A 16636-nucleotide genomic window follows, 5' to 3' on the forward strand; every position below is an offset into this window, starting at 1 on the left:
CTGAATGCCATTTTGCAGGATATCCTCCCATGCATCGTCCATGTCAGGTGTAGATGAATTGAATAGTTGTTGGTTTGTTGCTACTACTCTGGATATTGGTATGATATCATTGGTATGAGTTGTATAGTTTCCACCATCATAGAAGTCTTCCTATGTGACAAATTCTGCTGGTTTCACCTCTTTTGAGTAATGTGGGATGAAAAGGCGCAACTTGTTTTCAAAATGCCTCTCTGGTTCTTTTTGCTGTGATATTTTGGCAAACACAGCGCTGCGAACCTAGGCTGTAAACTGGAATACGCGTAGTTCCATAGTTCACCGCACCTGCAGTCAGCGCTACGGCCGTTCGGCGTTACTAAGGGCAACACGAAGATTCAACACGAAGTCGGGCCGAAGTTCGGGACGTTACGTCATCAGATCGAGAAGAGAAACAATGTTTAGACAGGCATAGCGTCACAACGTCACGTTCTTGTCCTACATGTCCTGTGCTACGCAATGTATTTTTATCGAATGTACTGTGAACTGAGTTGTAGCAAAATACATGGGAGAGGGCATGATGAACTATATCAGAGAATGTTATGAATGAGAAAAACAATAGTATACATGAGAAGAATCAAACAACACATAGATGAAAATAAATTATGTATTTATTAACAAAATAAATATTACAATAAAATACATTGGAACCCATTCTATATCATCATGGCAAACATGTGGAACCAGGGCCTGTTGAATAAGTCTCTTCTGAGTTCTTTTTAAAAAGTTCAAATCAAATTTTACTAGCACCATCTCAACTAAGAATATTCAAGAAAACGCTAGATTCACCCTTTTCTGTCAGGAGACAGAAACTTTGCTGCAAACACAGCTGCAGAAATTTGACCCTGCCCATTATGGCCGGGCTGATGGGCGTCGCCATGAGGTCATTCAGGTAAGCCTGCCAGTACCAGCAATTTATTCCAGTTGTTGTCCCAGTGCTATGTGGACCACCAGAGTCTTGCTTGGTGATAACCAGGTTGATGCGGTGTCACAACACAGCACGTCACAATCACCAGCAGGCTATTCATGGTTGTGACGTCCTCGCCAGTGACACTTCAACCCCTGTGGAGGACACTGCATGGAGAGCAGCAAGATGATACAACAATGGAGACATCACAATCGCCTGCATGGAGGGCAGCAGGATGTTACAACAATGGAGACATCACAATCACCTGTGCACTCACCTACACAGGTGATTGTGACAAAGGAAGACCATTGATATGACATGATGTCCCTGGTTGTGACGGGCTGTTAATGGATGTGATATCATATTCTGAGTTCCCCACAGGCAATTGCGCCCCGCAGAGGACCAGGGAATGTCTCAACCATGGAGACAGCACATCACAATCATCTGCATGGTTGTTTCATATGTTGCCCTAGGTTGTGACAGACCTTCCTTAGTTGTGACACCATCGCGTGTTCTTCAGATGGCCCCTTTGACTAGGTGTCACCTGCTTGATGGTCGAATGGGACGCCCCTTAGGTGGCATATTGGACAAGGGGTCCTTGGATCATACTATCATAGGCCTATCTCTGTCATATTAGCAAAGGCTGATATACAAATGAAACTCTTGCGTTGATGATGGATCGAAGTCCCATGGACATTATTGTCTCTAAACCTTTGCACATGTCTCTCAGGAGTAGTACATCATTGATCTATTTCAAATTTACTTTCAGGTTTATCCATTGGTGAAAGACGAGCTCAAGTACCTCCGCAAGGCAATACTCAGAAAGGTGTCCTTACGTGGGAGGAGGAGGGTGCACACTGCCAGAGACACCCCTAGAGCAGTTTTTGATGCCTTGGACAGGCTCATTTTCTCCAACAGCCACAGGACCACCAAGAAAGAAACCAGGGCCACAGTTACCATCACTATTACCAGCCAGGAGAAGGTCATGTCCATTTTCAATGCTTGGGCCTGTGAGGAGAAGGATGCCCCCGAGAGACTGTCTCTGCTCAGGAAAGAATTCAAGGACGGCTGCAAGGCAGAGGTGGAAATCGATGAGGACCATCCGTTCATCATTGTCTACAAAAAGAACTTCGATAGACTATTCTGCACTTGCACGTGGGTGGTTACCAACAAACATGGAATCCCACAATAAAAATATCTGAAATAAGAAAACAAACCTTGTTACCTTATTCATTGATATCCAGTATATCGGTAGTTGGACAGATATTCTCATTCAAAACGTAACGTGAATTCTAGCTTATCAGGCAGTACAATCTTTAACTCCACCCCTGCCATGGAGGAAGCCAGGAGATGTATCACAGTCAAGGTATGTGACATGGTGTCTGCATGGTTGAGACATAATGTTGTCCATGGTTGTTACATGCTGTCCATCGCTCGGACAGGCGACACAATAACCAGACAGGTTGTCCATGATCAGGACATGCGTATCACAAGTGTCATTAAATGTTCCAGCCATTGACTAGCAAGCAATATGCCTGATCTGGGGGTGGGGGGGGGGGGGGCTGTATTTCTTACTTATGAATAATGATAATGTGAGGAAACAAAATTGAATTGATGTAAACGTTATATTTGGGTATTCACATTTCACATTTCTTACACATTTAGCTTAACATTCACTCTTCACTTGTAGGCTGAATCTTGATCGCAGCACTATCCGGTATCTCATTGATGGGCTCCTACCCAATAACACAGTAAAATGTAGGTCAACATAGACAACTGTTACTGTCTCTAACTGAAACCTTCATGTACCTGCATTAAAACAAATCTTGGAGATCAAGCCGGTAAATATAATGCCCTGACATTGAAACTGTCTGTGTGAAAGGCCGCCTTATTGATCCCCTTTGAAAATGATAGATGCTTCACCATGGTGTTACTCACCCCAAAGTAATACTAGTAGATTTATGCAGATATGGAGGCATTCAAGGAACACAGTCGTACACCACCTGCCTTTTCCAGTGATGTGGTGAGAGTGATAGCCTTCATCAGTTCAAATCTGTCTTGTTAACACCAAGATGAGGGTCAATCATCACTTTCAAGAAGGATTCGCCAAGGCACCTGACACAGATATCACATACTGGACATGCATGCACCCTCAGGCAGATGTCAACTGTCGGAGTTATAGCTACATATTAATTCATTTACACAATAAACAATTGAGAATGGACGGACCCTCAGACAGGTGTCAACTATCAATGTCAACTATCAAGATAAATGTCTGAGTAATAACTACATATCATTTCATTTACAAAATAGACATTTGAAGAATGGACGGACAATGTCACTGGACATGCTGGAAGTGACAAGACAATGAATGATATGAATAAAGACGAGCAAATACTTTTTTCTAAAACTCTGCATACATTTACACTAGGCCTTTCTGTACAAAATTGAAGTAAAAGCATTCGCTAGTCTTTATTCATATCGCCCAATGTCACTGGAAGTGCTGCATCTTATTTCATTTAACAAAGCGAAGAAAACTATTCTACTCATCAGCAGAATTGGACAAGAAAGCATGCAACATATACAAGGTTAGATTGAAGTCCAACACTCATGCCACTGAAGACGGAAATTATTAAGTACTGTAATGCAGGGTGTCTCAAAAACTCTTACATCCCCCTCCCCCCTTGAAGGTTATTTTCCAGTCGCTAAGGTAAAGGCGAAACATAAGGTGTGATTTCCGCCACAACCGCATTCCCTAATGCTCCTCACTTCATGTTGAACTATTGCACTGCCAGGCCCACAAATGCATTGCTATTGACTTAAATAACAAGAACCTTGCAAACGTTTTTGGGAAAGCTTGTAGCTGAGTACCATCCTCCGTGGCATCATTGTCCAGTGCTCATGCTACCACTGGCCAATGAAGCAATATTATAAAAGTGCATGCCAGATAGATTATAGACGCATACCTGTTGAATTCACCATGATCTGAAACATCAATTTTAAAACAGATCAGGAATGCAATGCAGACTCTAAAACCTGGTACATTGAGTGTCCTGTTGTTCACTAGACATTGTCATCAATACTATATAATATCAGCACTTGAAATTTAAACATATTTAATGGCTATTGAATGAACCGACACATTGCAATACACATTAAAACTACTTGCTCTGAAACATCTTTCTCAATTCATGACTAATTTTCCTTTCGCGGCAACTTCGTGCAATCATCTTGGTAACAGGGTGGTTGCAGTAAATACATTCATCCTCATTCTTCTTCAAACCACACCTACACGATTCGGCCGAAATTGGGTTAACATGATACTTGCTATTATCACGTTTTTTTGTCATTTCTTTGGCCTCACCCTGCAGATCATTTTCTCGAACCCAGTATAGCTGCACATATTCGTGCCTAAACACGCATTTCCACCTATTTTGGGGAGTTGAAAACTTTGAATATAGTGCAACCTGCTTGTGCTTTGCCTCTCTGCCCTGCATTGTATTGATACCTAAACCAACACCAAATTTCCAGTATATCAACTTGGCATGGTATGGGACAATATATCCAATATGCCAGGTGGTGAGCGAAGGTTTCGTAAAGAACAGTGCATGGGTGGCGTGGTATAGCTCACACACATCTTTCAGTTGCTCAAGTTCTGCTTGACTGAACTTGATTTTTGACCAAAGGGCAATTGCTTCCCTGAGCAAGGTCCATGCATAGTGAATGAGTAGCTGGCGGAATTTCAAGTGAGTTGTATTACTGGTCTCATCTAAGACTTTTGTGAGATTGGGGAACCCTACACAAAATTTCATCGAGTCCTCACCAGTGAAGCGAATTGTGTAGTCTTTGAGTCCACCAGCAGACGTCCTGGCTTCTCTCAGCCATTTACCTGCTTTCATTGTTTCTCTCAGGCAGTGCAGATACTTACCCAAGGGACAAGCTATGAATTCCTCATCATTGAAGGGCTTTTTGAGCACTTTGTCATCGGTTCTCTTCAAGCCCTCAAAGAGAACAATCTTATTCAGCTGCTGACAGGCATTATTTTTCAAATGCAGTGGCTCCACAAACACTTTCTCACAATACTTACCCAGAATGGGTCTATGTTCTTGTCGAGAATGCATGCCTTTGATAGCGTCTAGTATCTTGGCCCTGTTCGTCACGTTCTTCTTCAGACTTATTACTTTATTAGCATGTTCTAACCTCTGAAGATAACCCCATGGTTTCCATGTGCTCTTCTCGTCTGTACCAAAGGATGCATTGAGGGTACCAAGCTCATCCTTATGCACATTGCCAAATGTGGAGGGGTATGTGGCAGCATTTGACAACTCCCCACATGCTATCACAGCCCATTTGCAATCAGCTGGGACTAGCTCAAGTCTAAATCTGACAGCCACTGACCCAATAGTAAACTCCTTCTTCTCAATTTCTTCTAACTCAGCTATGATCCTTTCGAGTTGGGATATGAACACTGGATCGTCTTCAGTAACATCTGCCCCAAACAGCAGAAAGTTATGATCACAACTACCGACCTTTCCAAGTACATTTAACTCTTTCAGTGCCCAGGATTTGGGCATTTTTGGGCATTGTCACTACCCAAAATCTCACAAAAATAATTGAGATACACTCATCAAAATTCTTCAAAACCTTTGTCTTTACCTCCTGTTTCAATAAAACAGCAGTAATAAGTAGGGGCATACTAGGATTTTGTTCTAAATTTTTTTGAGGGAGTGGTATTTTTGGCCGATTTTCACCATTTTTCACCTAAAATGAGGGGTGGCAAACCCCACCCCACCCTCTCAGTCGAAAAAATTATTCAATTTGGACGCCCCAGGCCAGAGAAACCATATGAACCACATTTGAGTAGCTGGGGACATCTGGTGTCGTCTGGAGGAACTAAAATACCTTAATATTTAGGACGTACATGTACGTCCTTGGGCACTGAAAGAGTTAAGAAAGAAAGTGGGAGGGATGTTTGGGTTTTGAACTTACCCGACGGGGCGCCGTCTGCACCTATCGCAATACAAAATTCTCCCCGAGGCTTATTGAACCAACTCAGACCGATTCCACCATCTTTGGATAGCACTTCATCGATGCGTAGGTACAAACCGGCTAGTTTCAGCAAAGTAGCCTCAACATTTCTATAACAACCACTGATCCCTTCGACAGATGTGGACGCAAGACTTTCCTCAATCTTGTCAATTTCTTCCTTCATTTCCTTATAAGTGAGTAACTCAGGTTTGGCAACACCTTTGTCAGCCAGCCTAATAGCACTGTACTTCCTGCTGCTGATCAAGCCACCTTTGTACAACACTTTCACACTTCTTACTATATTGGAGTGTGTGCGTCTATTGTGAATCACTTGCCTTTTCATCACCTTACCTTGGCTAACTACCTTTCTGCATTTCTTACTATTCTTAACATACACCTTCAGTTCAGCAGGACTAGTCAATTGTACCAGAGAGTGCCACATACCATCTTTAACATTTTGCACATCACCACCATGCACCGATTTTAAAGCCGTAACAGTTTTTTTAACGCGACTGCTAGCTGTCTTCGGATCCAATAGGGTAGTGTCAGTGTCATTTGGAATAACTCGAGTTGGAACTGTCACTTTCACTTCAGGGCCCCTCCTGTTTCCTTTCTGGTCTACTTGCATCAGTTGATTGGCTGGATCAAGCGCTACTTGTGTTGTAGTTTCAGTTGTTGCAGTTCTTACATCGCACTGTAGTCTTTCTCTCCATTCAATCTGAAGTTTATAACTAATGTAAGTAAACATATGTATGAGCAGCTGAAGATCACCAAGCAGGAAAGAGGGCAAATTTAAATACTACTAGTGCCAGTGTAATGTGAAGCTCTGTTAACAACTGACTGGGCATGAGACAGGAGGAAGCATCTGACATCATTTCTACTCACATCTGCATTCAGTTCTCTCACACGATCTTCTTTCTCTAAAATAGTATTCTCCAGCTGCACAACTTGCTTTTGGACCACTTTCATTGCACTGGAGTGAGCCATGTCAAGCCTGGCCTCTTTCTGGGCGCGCATGTACTGCCCTACATTCCAACTGCTATGTTTTCCCTGGGGCAAAATCAAGTAAAGGTTATCTCAAAACATTGCAATCTTGACTCATTGCAAACCATAGTTAAAAGATATTCACATGCACTGATTCAGTACCGGTAGGTTGTTGGTTACCACCAAGGTTAAAGACCTGCACCGCAGTTGGCATTATGTTATGTCAAGAGAATTGAGACAAACATCAAAGCCACTGTTGGAAAGAATTCATTGGCCAAGCACAGTAATATATCATGGTGTCGTGTTTCCAGTTTGACACCTCTCAATACGTATCAATAACTCTGAAAAAGGCAGTGCCTTATCAGTGTTGATTGTATCTTATCCACATTATATATGTTACAGTAAGTATTGCTGATTACCTCTTGCGTTTTCTTCTTCTTGTTCTTCAGTTTTTCAAATTCTTTGCAATAAAAGTCGAACACAATGTTGCTGTCCATACGGATCTGGCTGCCTTCATCCCTGTTGAATTTAGTGCAGTTGTCTCGAACAAGTAGCATGTCAGCATTGAATTCATCGAGATTATTGTACTGGTTGCCCTGAAAACGTTGGGAAGATGAAAAGACAGGCACTAAACAAGAATCTACTTAGTTCATCAACAGAAGACACGGGATCTGGAGGAGGGGGAAAATTCATGAGTGATTTGCATGTTAACTGAATAAACAAACGTATACATGTAGTGACAAAGATCTCATTTACATTTAGTTTCTCCTGGATAGTTGTAAAATCCATTGGCTGATCAATTTCTTCACAATACCCCGGCACATCATCAGGATTTACTGAAATGAGACAAATTCATGTATTGTACTGTGATCAGAATAGACATCAATTCTCATCAACATGGCAAACTCTTATACGTGTATTTCATTGCTTCAACTTCGAATAGGTAGGCCTACATCACATGAACTGATTGGAGTTACTGGTACTATAAGTAGTAATCAGTTTTACCTGGAAACCTAAACCAGCCAGAGGGGTTTCGGCCATCTCTAGCCACTCTGTTTCGTCCTCCCTGGTAGTGGAAAATCTTGCGAAGGAGTTCAGTGCACTCCCCAACCTTCCCTTTGTCCATCGCCTGCGAGACTGCCATTACTGTGTTAGTGCCTGAAATAGAGACATGTATCATTATTAAAAAACCTCAACCATTTCTGTAGAGTATTGTAGGTAGCGTTTCTAGATGTCATGGAAGTGTGAGGCTAGCCTGCAAAAATGGACATGGATTTATGAATGCATGGTTTGCACGACCAAAGCCATAGCCTCGGCCAGAGCGTCCGGGGGGGGGGGGGGGATTTGTGATATCGGTTACAGCCGTGTGACCCCCCCTTGACCCCGCCTCCTGTTGGAGGGGGCCGGGTGCGAAAATTGTCGGAAACTGTTCCTTTACTATGCCTATCGGGTACGCTAAAAAGAACAACAGGCAGGGACAGGGTTACAAAATAGGCTTATGGCATGGTCACCATGCCATAAGCCTACGAGAGTGTGGAACCGTGTGTAAAACGTAGAGAGGTCAACCCTCTGTGCGCACTGCTGCCATCCTGCGGCAAATTACGGAACTGATGAGGTATGATGCGACAAGATCATCAGAAGTGCTGCGCTGTGAAATGTGATCACAGCATGTTTGTCTTCAGCACATTTCTTAATGTAACCCAATCCGTGATTAAATTGGATATTTCTTCTGTTTGAATCTGTAATGTGTTCTTCAGCTGTTTCATCGTCTGAGGATTGTTTGTTTGTTTCTGTCTTCTTAGTGTACACCACTTTGTATTCAGATGCAAAGACAGCAAGGCACATGTCTTTGAAGTCTGAACTGTTGGGGCGAGCGAGGTATCTGTCACAGATTGATGTAGCCCAGATTTGTTGATCATCTTTGTCTTTGTGCTGTATCACATGGATTGGTAGCGACAATTTGCTGCTGTGACTGTCAGTTGGGACCCAGACTGACTCTCTTGAGCAACCATGTAGATGGAAACCTCCTACTCGCCATATGGGTTCCATCATACTGACATCTCTGTGTGTTATATACAGCTTCCCAAGCTGTTTCAGTTCTTGTACAGCATCTAGGTTGCCTTCCCGAGCGTCTTTTTGTGCTGTTTTTAACAGTTGGCCTTCTTCTGCTTCTTTTTTGCTTTATGTAAGACAATATGTATCTAATACACTGATACGCACTGGTGACCAGCTGCATATCGATATTAGCATTCCATGCCAAGAGGAGATGTTCATTGTATGGGTTTACCCACATGCATGACGGGTCTCTCTTCAGGACAACCGAGGTTTGTTTTGCTAGGCGACACATGCTTTCTTCTTGGTCTTCTTGTGTGATACGAGCTTTCTTCAGAAGATCTTCTGTGGACATGCTTTCATCAAAGTCTTCGTTGTTGATGACTGCATAGAACCTTCCTAGTTTGTCTTCCGCCTCTTTTTTCCACATGGCAAGATTTCCTTCTTCTGGGCATGGTTTAGGTCTGCAGATAAATGTCCTCATAGATGAGGGTTTGGGGAAGTTGAAGCGGCATCGTTTTCCTCCCTTGCGGCATGTTGCTGTGTGGTTTCGACTGTGCATCTGAACATCGACTATTTCCTTTAATTCTGGATCACTGGGTATGCAACAAGTGATATATTTGTCAACGAAGGCCACAACATCCTCATCTGGGTGAACGTCAATCTGTGGAGCATCCTTGATCCAGAATAAAGCATGTATGTGAGGCCATCCTGAAAATAGAATGATTTACATTATTGGCATTCGAGGTTACTACTATTAGTTTATGGAAGATGAAATGGCCAGGGCCATTGTGCTCACCTCATGTGGAGGAAAGATGGATAAAGAGCATGGTATTGTGTCATGTAGTGTTAGGTTTGATGTAGGTCTAAGCAATTACAATTTCCCCAAAATGGCCAATTTACAGTACATTCGACCTCTGTGACCTTGAAAAGTAGGTCAAATCAAAGAAGACCCGGGTGACACATTGAATGGTTGTTAGAATTAGATGTACCTATGATATAAAATTGGTGCCAATCGGGCAAGTCATTACTAGGAATAATGGCATTTTGAAGAATTTAGGATTTGGCCCCCTCCCTGGAGGCCAAACGGCAAATCAGATCCCACCAAACTTCAGTACCTGAGATCACCTGACCAAGGGGTACATGTGTACTTAATTTGTGATCAATAGTCATTGCAGTTAAGAAACGTGCCATAGTTACGGCCTGACGGCGAATTTATGCCATTTGACCATTGTGACCTTGACAAGAAGGTCAAATTAAAAACCTGTGTGACATATACTGTATGGTGGTTAGATGTACCCATGATATCAAATTGGTGGCAATCGGGCAAGAAATTAAGGAATAAACACATTTTTAAGGTTTTTGGATTTTGCCCCCTGGTGGTCAAGTGGTGAATCATATTGGACCAAACTTTGGTCTCTGAGATCACCTGACTAAGGGGTAAATGTGTACCAAATTTGGTATCAATAGTCATTGCAGTTTAGAAACGTGCCATCGTTACATCCTAACGGCCAATTTACACCATTTGACCTCTGTGACCTTGAAAAGGAGGTCAAATCAAAAACCCGGAGGATATATGATGCACCTTTGCTAGAAGTACCTACCATATTTTTTTCAAAATTTCCCGACTACTATTAAGGGAGATATTGCATATTTTCACTTTTAACGTTTGGCCCCCTGGTGGCCAAACCATGAAACGAATCGGACCGAAACTTGGTCTCCAAGGTGTCATTACATAAGGGTACATGTGTACCAAGTTTCAACTCAATAGCTCTAACAGTTACGAAACGTGCCCTGCTAACGGACGACGGACGACGACGACGACGACGACGACGACGACGACGACGACGACGACGACGACGACGACGGACGACGGACGCCACGGTATGGGATAAGCTCACCTCTGCTAAGAGGTGAGCTAAAAATGATACATGTATACACCGATATAAATTTGAATGATGTTAAGTCATTTTTGTATCTGGAGTTATATATTTTTAGTTACCTCTTTGTTGGAACTCTATCCGATAATAGAAGTCTACTAATTCACCAATTGGGTTTGCAGGTGACTTTATCAGGTCATTTAACAGATGATGGGTTCTCTGATCAAACATAGAAGCTGCTGTCACAGGGTTGCTATTGATGACTTTACAGTGTTCTTCCCATGTGAGGTTATCTGGCACTGGTTTTCCTTCCTGTTCTAGAATTGCTTCAGTAATTTCTGTCCATCTCTGATCTGCTGCAGAAAAGCTGTTGAACCACGTTGGTATGCCGCGTTGTGCAACCATAGCAAAGAGATGTTTGGTTTGCTTCTCCCAGTCTGCTGCAGTTCCTCTGACACTTTTCATAAATTTATATCCTTCATTGTTGTTTATGAAATTTCTGATGTTCTGAGCCTCTGTGAGCATACCAGCAGTGTACTGTTGTCCCTTCGAGTTTGTTGGTGATGCTTTCCTAAGCGATATCTTTGCAGATTGAAGTATTTCCCGAAATTCTTTTACATATTGAAGCTAGAATATGTAAGGTGCATTCCTTGCATAGCGACTATCAGTTGAAAACAGGCGACTTCTGACATACTGTGCTGTGTCCTTTTCATTGAAAGTGTTTTTGCCATTTGGAAATAGTGTAGGGAAACACTCTGCCTCTTTGTTGAAGACTGAAGTTGGTGTTGAATTTTCCCCTGGGGCAAAACAGTATATGTCATTTTCATAATGATCTGCTATATGCTGTGCAATATCAATAGGTTCCGTACAGGAGTACATCGGTGCAGAAGTGTTGACAACTTCTTCAGTTACTGTACCGCTGTCTGTCTTCTTCTTTGTAGTGGTTTCATCTTGTTCATGACCAGAGTTGTTTTCTGAAAAAAATAATAATGGGAGTGGTTTAATTTAAAGGAGTTGAATGATTGGGGAGTTCACATGCTGCAATTGAAAATTGGCTTTTGAAGTTGAATATTTGGGGCAGATAACTCACCACTGTCAGATAGCCTTTCTGTTTCTTCACCTGGACAATCTTCTTCACTGATGTCATCAGTTGCGTCTTTTTTTTTGTTGCCGTCATCACTTACACAATTTTCTTCATGAACAGAGTTTTCTTCTGAAAAAATAATAATGGGAGTGGTTTAATTTAAAGGAGTTGAATGATTGGGGAGTTGACATGCTGCAATTGAAAATTAGCTTTTGAAGTTGAATATTTGGGGCAGATATCTCACCAATGTCAGATATGTTAGAAGGCCTTTCTGTTTCATCACCTGGACAATCCTCTTCACTGATGTCATCAGTTGCGTGTTCTTTTTCATTGCTGTCATCACTCAGATGATCTTCTTCTGTGTTCTTATCATGTGGACAACTGTTGTCATCAATATTGATATCTGAAATATAATAAGAATATAAATAGGTATTTATACTTTCTATTGATTTGCTAAAAAATTTAGGATTTGCTAAACAAATTACCGGTAGGTAGCGAAGAAGAGAAGTGATACATACCTTTATATGTTGGATGGACAGCTTTGAGGTGATTGAGGACATTTTTCAAATTCGTAGGGTTAACTTTCTGGTAAAGGTGATGTCCCTTGTAAGTTAACTTTCTTTTCAACTTGACGTTGATCAGTCTTGTATCGTCTATTGGTCTTGGAAGGTTTTTGGCTGTTTCTTGTACATTGTACACAGATCACAGGTCCATGGATCATGTTCTGCTTGGTCTTGTGTAATGAAACAATCTTCATGAAAGGTATGACTGGGCTTATCATCTGTTCTTCTAGTGTGTTGAGTTCTTTTAAACCTGGAGGCATTGGCTCTGATAACAGGCAGTTATTGTATGCCATTGGTGGGGTATTGCCTTTTAGCAAGTGTCTGTTACAGGGGTTGCATACATATTGGATACCTTCAGCCGATGGATTGTTGTATTCTTCAGCTTTTTCCTTATTCTTCTTGTACTTGTCAATTTTGAATGGGATGACCTGTTTTTTAAATCGGAAACATTTGCAAACCACACAAGCAAAAACAGGTTTTTCTGTGCACAGTGTTTTGAAATTATCCACTGCATATTGTAGTCTTCGCATGTTTTCCTTATGTTTTTGCTTTTTCAGTTTTGCTGAGGCTTGTTGCTTTTCTTGTCGTTGAAGGTTCTTTGCATAGTACTCTTTGTCTTGGTTTACTCTCTTACTTCTAACTTCAGGCTGTGATCTTTGCCGTGATTCTCTTTCCTTTCTTGCCTTTTTCACTTCAGGCTGAGATCTCTGTCGTGATTCTCTTTCCTTTCTTGCCTTTTTCACTTCGGGCTGTGATGTTTGCCGTGATTCTCTTTCCTTTCTTGCCTTTTTCACTTCAGGCTGAGATGTCTGTCTGGTTCTTTGATGCTTTCTTGCTTCTCTGACTTCAGGCTGTGATCTTTGCCGTGATTCTCTTTCCTTTCTTGCCTTTTTCACTTCAGGCTGAGATCTCTGTCGTGATTCTCTTTCCTTTCTTGCCTTTTTCACTTTGGGCTGTGATGTTTGCCGTGATTCTCTTTCCTTTCTTGCCTTTTTCACTTCAGGCTGAGATTTCTGTCTGGTTCTTTGATGCTTTCTTGCTTCTCTGACTTCAGGCTGTGATCTTTGCCGTGATTCTCTTTCCTTTCTTGCCTTTTTCACTTTGGGCTGTGATGTTTGCCGTGATTTTCTTTCCTTTCTTGCCTTTTTCACTTCAGGCTGAGATGTCTGTCTGGTTCTTTGATGCTTTCTTGCTTCTCTGACTTCAGGCTGTGATCTTTGCCATGATTCTCTTTCCTTTCTTGCCTTTTTCACTTCGGGCTGTGATCTTTGCCGTGATTCTCTTTCCTTGCTTGCCTTTTTCACTTCAGGCTGAGATGTCTGTCTGGTTCTTTGATGCTTTCTTGCTTCTCTGACTTCAGGCTGTGATCTTTGCCGTGATTCTCTTTCCTTTCTTGCCTTTTTCACTTCGGGCTGTGATCTTTGCCGTGATTCTCTTTCCTTGCTTGCCTTTTTCACTTCAGGCTGAGATGTCTGTCTGGTTCTTTGATGCTTTCTTGCTTCTCTGACTTCAGGCTGTGATCTTTGCCGTGATTCTCTTTCCTTTCTTGCCTTTTTCACTTCGGGCTGAGATGTCTGTCTGGTTCTTAGATGCTTTCTTGCTTCTCTGACTTCGGGCTGTGATCTTTGTCGTGATTCTCTTTGCTTTCTTGCCATTTTCACTTGTGGCTGTTATCTTTGTTGTGATTCTCCTTCTTTCCGTGCCTGTTTTTTTTCAACTAGTTTTCTCTTGACCACAGCAGCTGTTGGTTTGGTGGATGCTGTAGTGTTTCCCATTTGAAATGAAAAGTAACGTGACAGGTGGACACTGGTGGCTTTGGCAATTGTTGGAAACAGTGATAATGACTCCGATGTTAAGCAGTGGTACAAATGTTTTCTTAATTCACTTTGCTGAAGAATGAAATCCTGAGGGTCATGACCTTGAAGCAGAAGTAGAACATTTGCAGCAGCAAAAGCCCCACAATCTGTTGTTACACCTTGCAATTGTGACACTTTATATGTTATGGAATTGCAAAGTAGTGTATCAGATAGTGTCTGTAAAACAAACTGCAGTCGTTCATATAACAGTTTTAATTGTGGCAGAACTTGTTGAACATGTTGTTTATTTGGTAGAGAGTCATATATATATATCTTGTTATCTTTTTGCTGAGAAACAAGATAATGTCCATTGGTATGGTGAATCTGTACTGCAGGGGTATGTGGAGGAATCACCAAGTTCTTTAAATTGGGAACAGGAGATTGTACTACTTGGCATAGGACTGATGGCGGAATGAGTCCTGCTAGAACTGAAAATTTGTCTAAAGCCTGTACTGAAATTTCACCACTGAGGACGTCCTTGCACTGAAGTCCGTAAAAAGCATATTCATGAATAATGTTTTACCGTTGCTCATTTTCGTCTGAGTTGTGACCATGCTGACTCTTCTCTGATGTAATCACTTTCTCTTCCTCATCTGCATGTATTTCTGAATTGGAAGGAATTGAACTGCAGGCAATTTCCTGGAAGAGAATAGAAGCTTGAGTATTTTGTTGAACAGAGTGTAGGAGTTGAATATTTTTATTGTCATTTTCTGTAGTTGTTTTGCATGTTTCACAGGAAATTGTTTGAATGGTATTGGTAATTTTGGTCTTTCTAAGTTGATGTTCTGTTAATTTTGATTTTTATGACTTTTTCTTGTGTGAGGCATCCTCAATGATTACTTATTAGTCCCCTTTCCAATTAACTTTTTCAATATAATTTTTTCCTTACAGGCATATATGGTGTGTCCTGTGACTTGCATTTTGTGGTTGAAGTTGATTTCACTTCTTGCTTGGCTGTCTTTGCAACAGCCTTCGATGGAGTGTCCTGTGACTTGTGTTTGGTGGAGGGAGTTTTCTGGAACAGAATAGAAGCTTGAGTATTTTATCATGTTATAAAAATGTTCAACATAATTGTTTTGCTGTTGGTGTTATTTATGAAAGTGGTGAAAATATTTGTAAAAAAGCACTTTGCTGTTTAAAGATAAACTGCAGTATACTTACCAATTTTTTATTTGTCTTTCTAAATCGATCTTGTATCAATTTTCTTTTGTAAGACTTTTTCTTTGTGTGAGGCATCTTTAATGATTACTGAAAAGAAAAACTTATTAGTCCCCTTTTGAATTATTTTTTTTATTGATTGAAGCTAGCGATACAAATAAAACATGATATTCAAAGTAGATTGTTCTTGAAAACTTTTGCTATAATTGATACTGGTCAAGAAAGCTTGAAGGAGAACCCTTCTAATATGAAAACAACTGAGTATCTCAGCACAAATAAGTTCCATTCAGTTTAATTTGTGCCATTTACTTGCACTGATAAACTGGGTATTTTTCCTTGAATAATTCAAGAAAAATCTACTTTTTTAGAATGCGTTACATATTCACAGGAATAACACGAGTGTTAATTCTAATTCTAAATAAATTGCAGAAATACTGAAACCCTGAAAATATTTGCAGATGGTTATTTTCACAGATTGGCGAAAAATCAATGAAAGACTTATATTTTGCGCTGATAAATTTTGTTGACAAGATCTTCCTATTCAGTTACCACCAATGAAAGATTACATTTTGCGCTTTTTAATTTGCAGAATGTTGCCACCCGCAAAATCAGCGAAATTAAACAGTCCGCGAAAATTTCCAGGGTTACAGTATGTAAAATGAAACAAAATAACACATACTGGATATTTTCCCTTTAATATACACTGGGTTCTGAATTGTATTGGTCAATTACAAACGAAACGTGATACTCGACGTATTTCTTTCAATAAATCAAGAAAAATCAACTTTTGTGGGATGCGTTACATCTTCACTGGAATGACACCGGTTTTATCCTAAATAAATTGCAGAAATATGTAAAATGAAACAAAATAACACATATTGGATTTTTTCCCTTAATATACACTGGGTTCTGAATTGTTACAAACGAAACGTGATACTCGACGTATTTTTTTCAATAAATCAAGAAAAATCAACTTTTGTGGGATGCGTTACATCTTCACAGGAATTACACAGGTTTTATTCTAAATAAATTGTAAAATAGCTAAAATGAAAAAAGACCACATACTGGATATTGTCTCTTCAATATACACT

General features: G+C 40.9%; 1 protein-coding gene across 1 annotated transcript; it reads right to left on the reverse strand.

Annotated features, from left to right (window-relative positions):
- Positions 1-2056: 2056 nt before the first annotated feature.
- Positions 2057-14991, reverse strand: LOC135482884 (uncharacterized). Its single transcript, XM_064763362.1, has 8 exons — positions 14911-14991; positions 7958-8110; positions 7709-7788; positions 7372-7548; positions 6854-7018; positions 6413-6686; positions 3907-3925; positions 2057-2138 (listed from the first exon to the last, which is right to left on the reverse strand). The coding sequence occupies exons 1-8, from the start codon at positions 14939-14941 to the stop codon at positions 2057-2059; spliced, it is 981 nt and encodes a 326-aa protein (XP_064619432.1). The 5' UTR covers positions 14942-14991.
- Positions 14992-16636: the final 1645 nt, after the last annotated feature.

This window comes from Lineus longissimus, chromosome 2 (assembly GCF_910592395.1).
Source record: "Lineus longissimus chromosome 2, tnLinLong1.2, whole genome shotgun sequence".
Lineage (NCBI taxonomy): Eukaryota > Metazoa > Nemertea > Pilidiophora > Heteronemertea > Lineidae > Lineus > Lineus longissimus.

Bases quoted from the DNA above. Each gene is read 5' to 3' on its own strand.
- LOC135482884 (XM_064763362.1), bottom strand. From the start codon at position 14,941: ATGGTCACAACTCAGACGAAAATGAGCAACG. The intron at 7,549-7,708 runs GTAAATGAGATC...CAACGTTTTCAG, and splicing joins CTATCCAGGAGAAACTAAAT to GGCAACCAGTACAATAATCT. The intron at 7,019-7,371 runs GTAATCAGCAAT...ATTTTGCCCCAG, and splicing joins AGAAGAAGAAAACGCAAGAG to GGAAAACATAGCAGTTGGAA.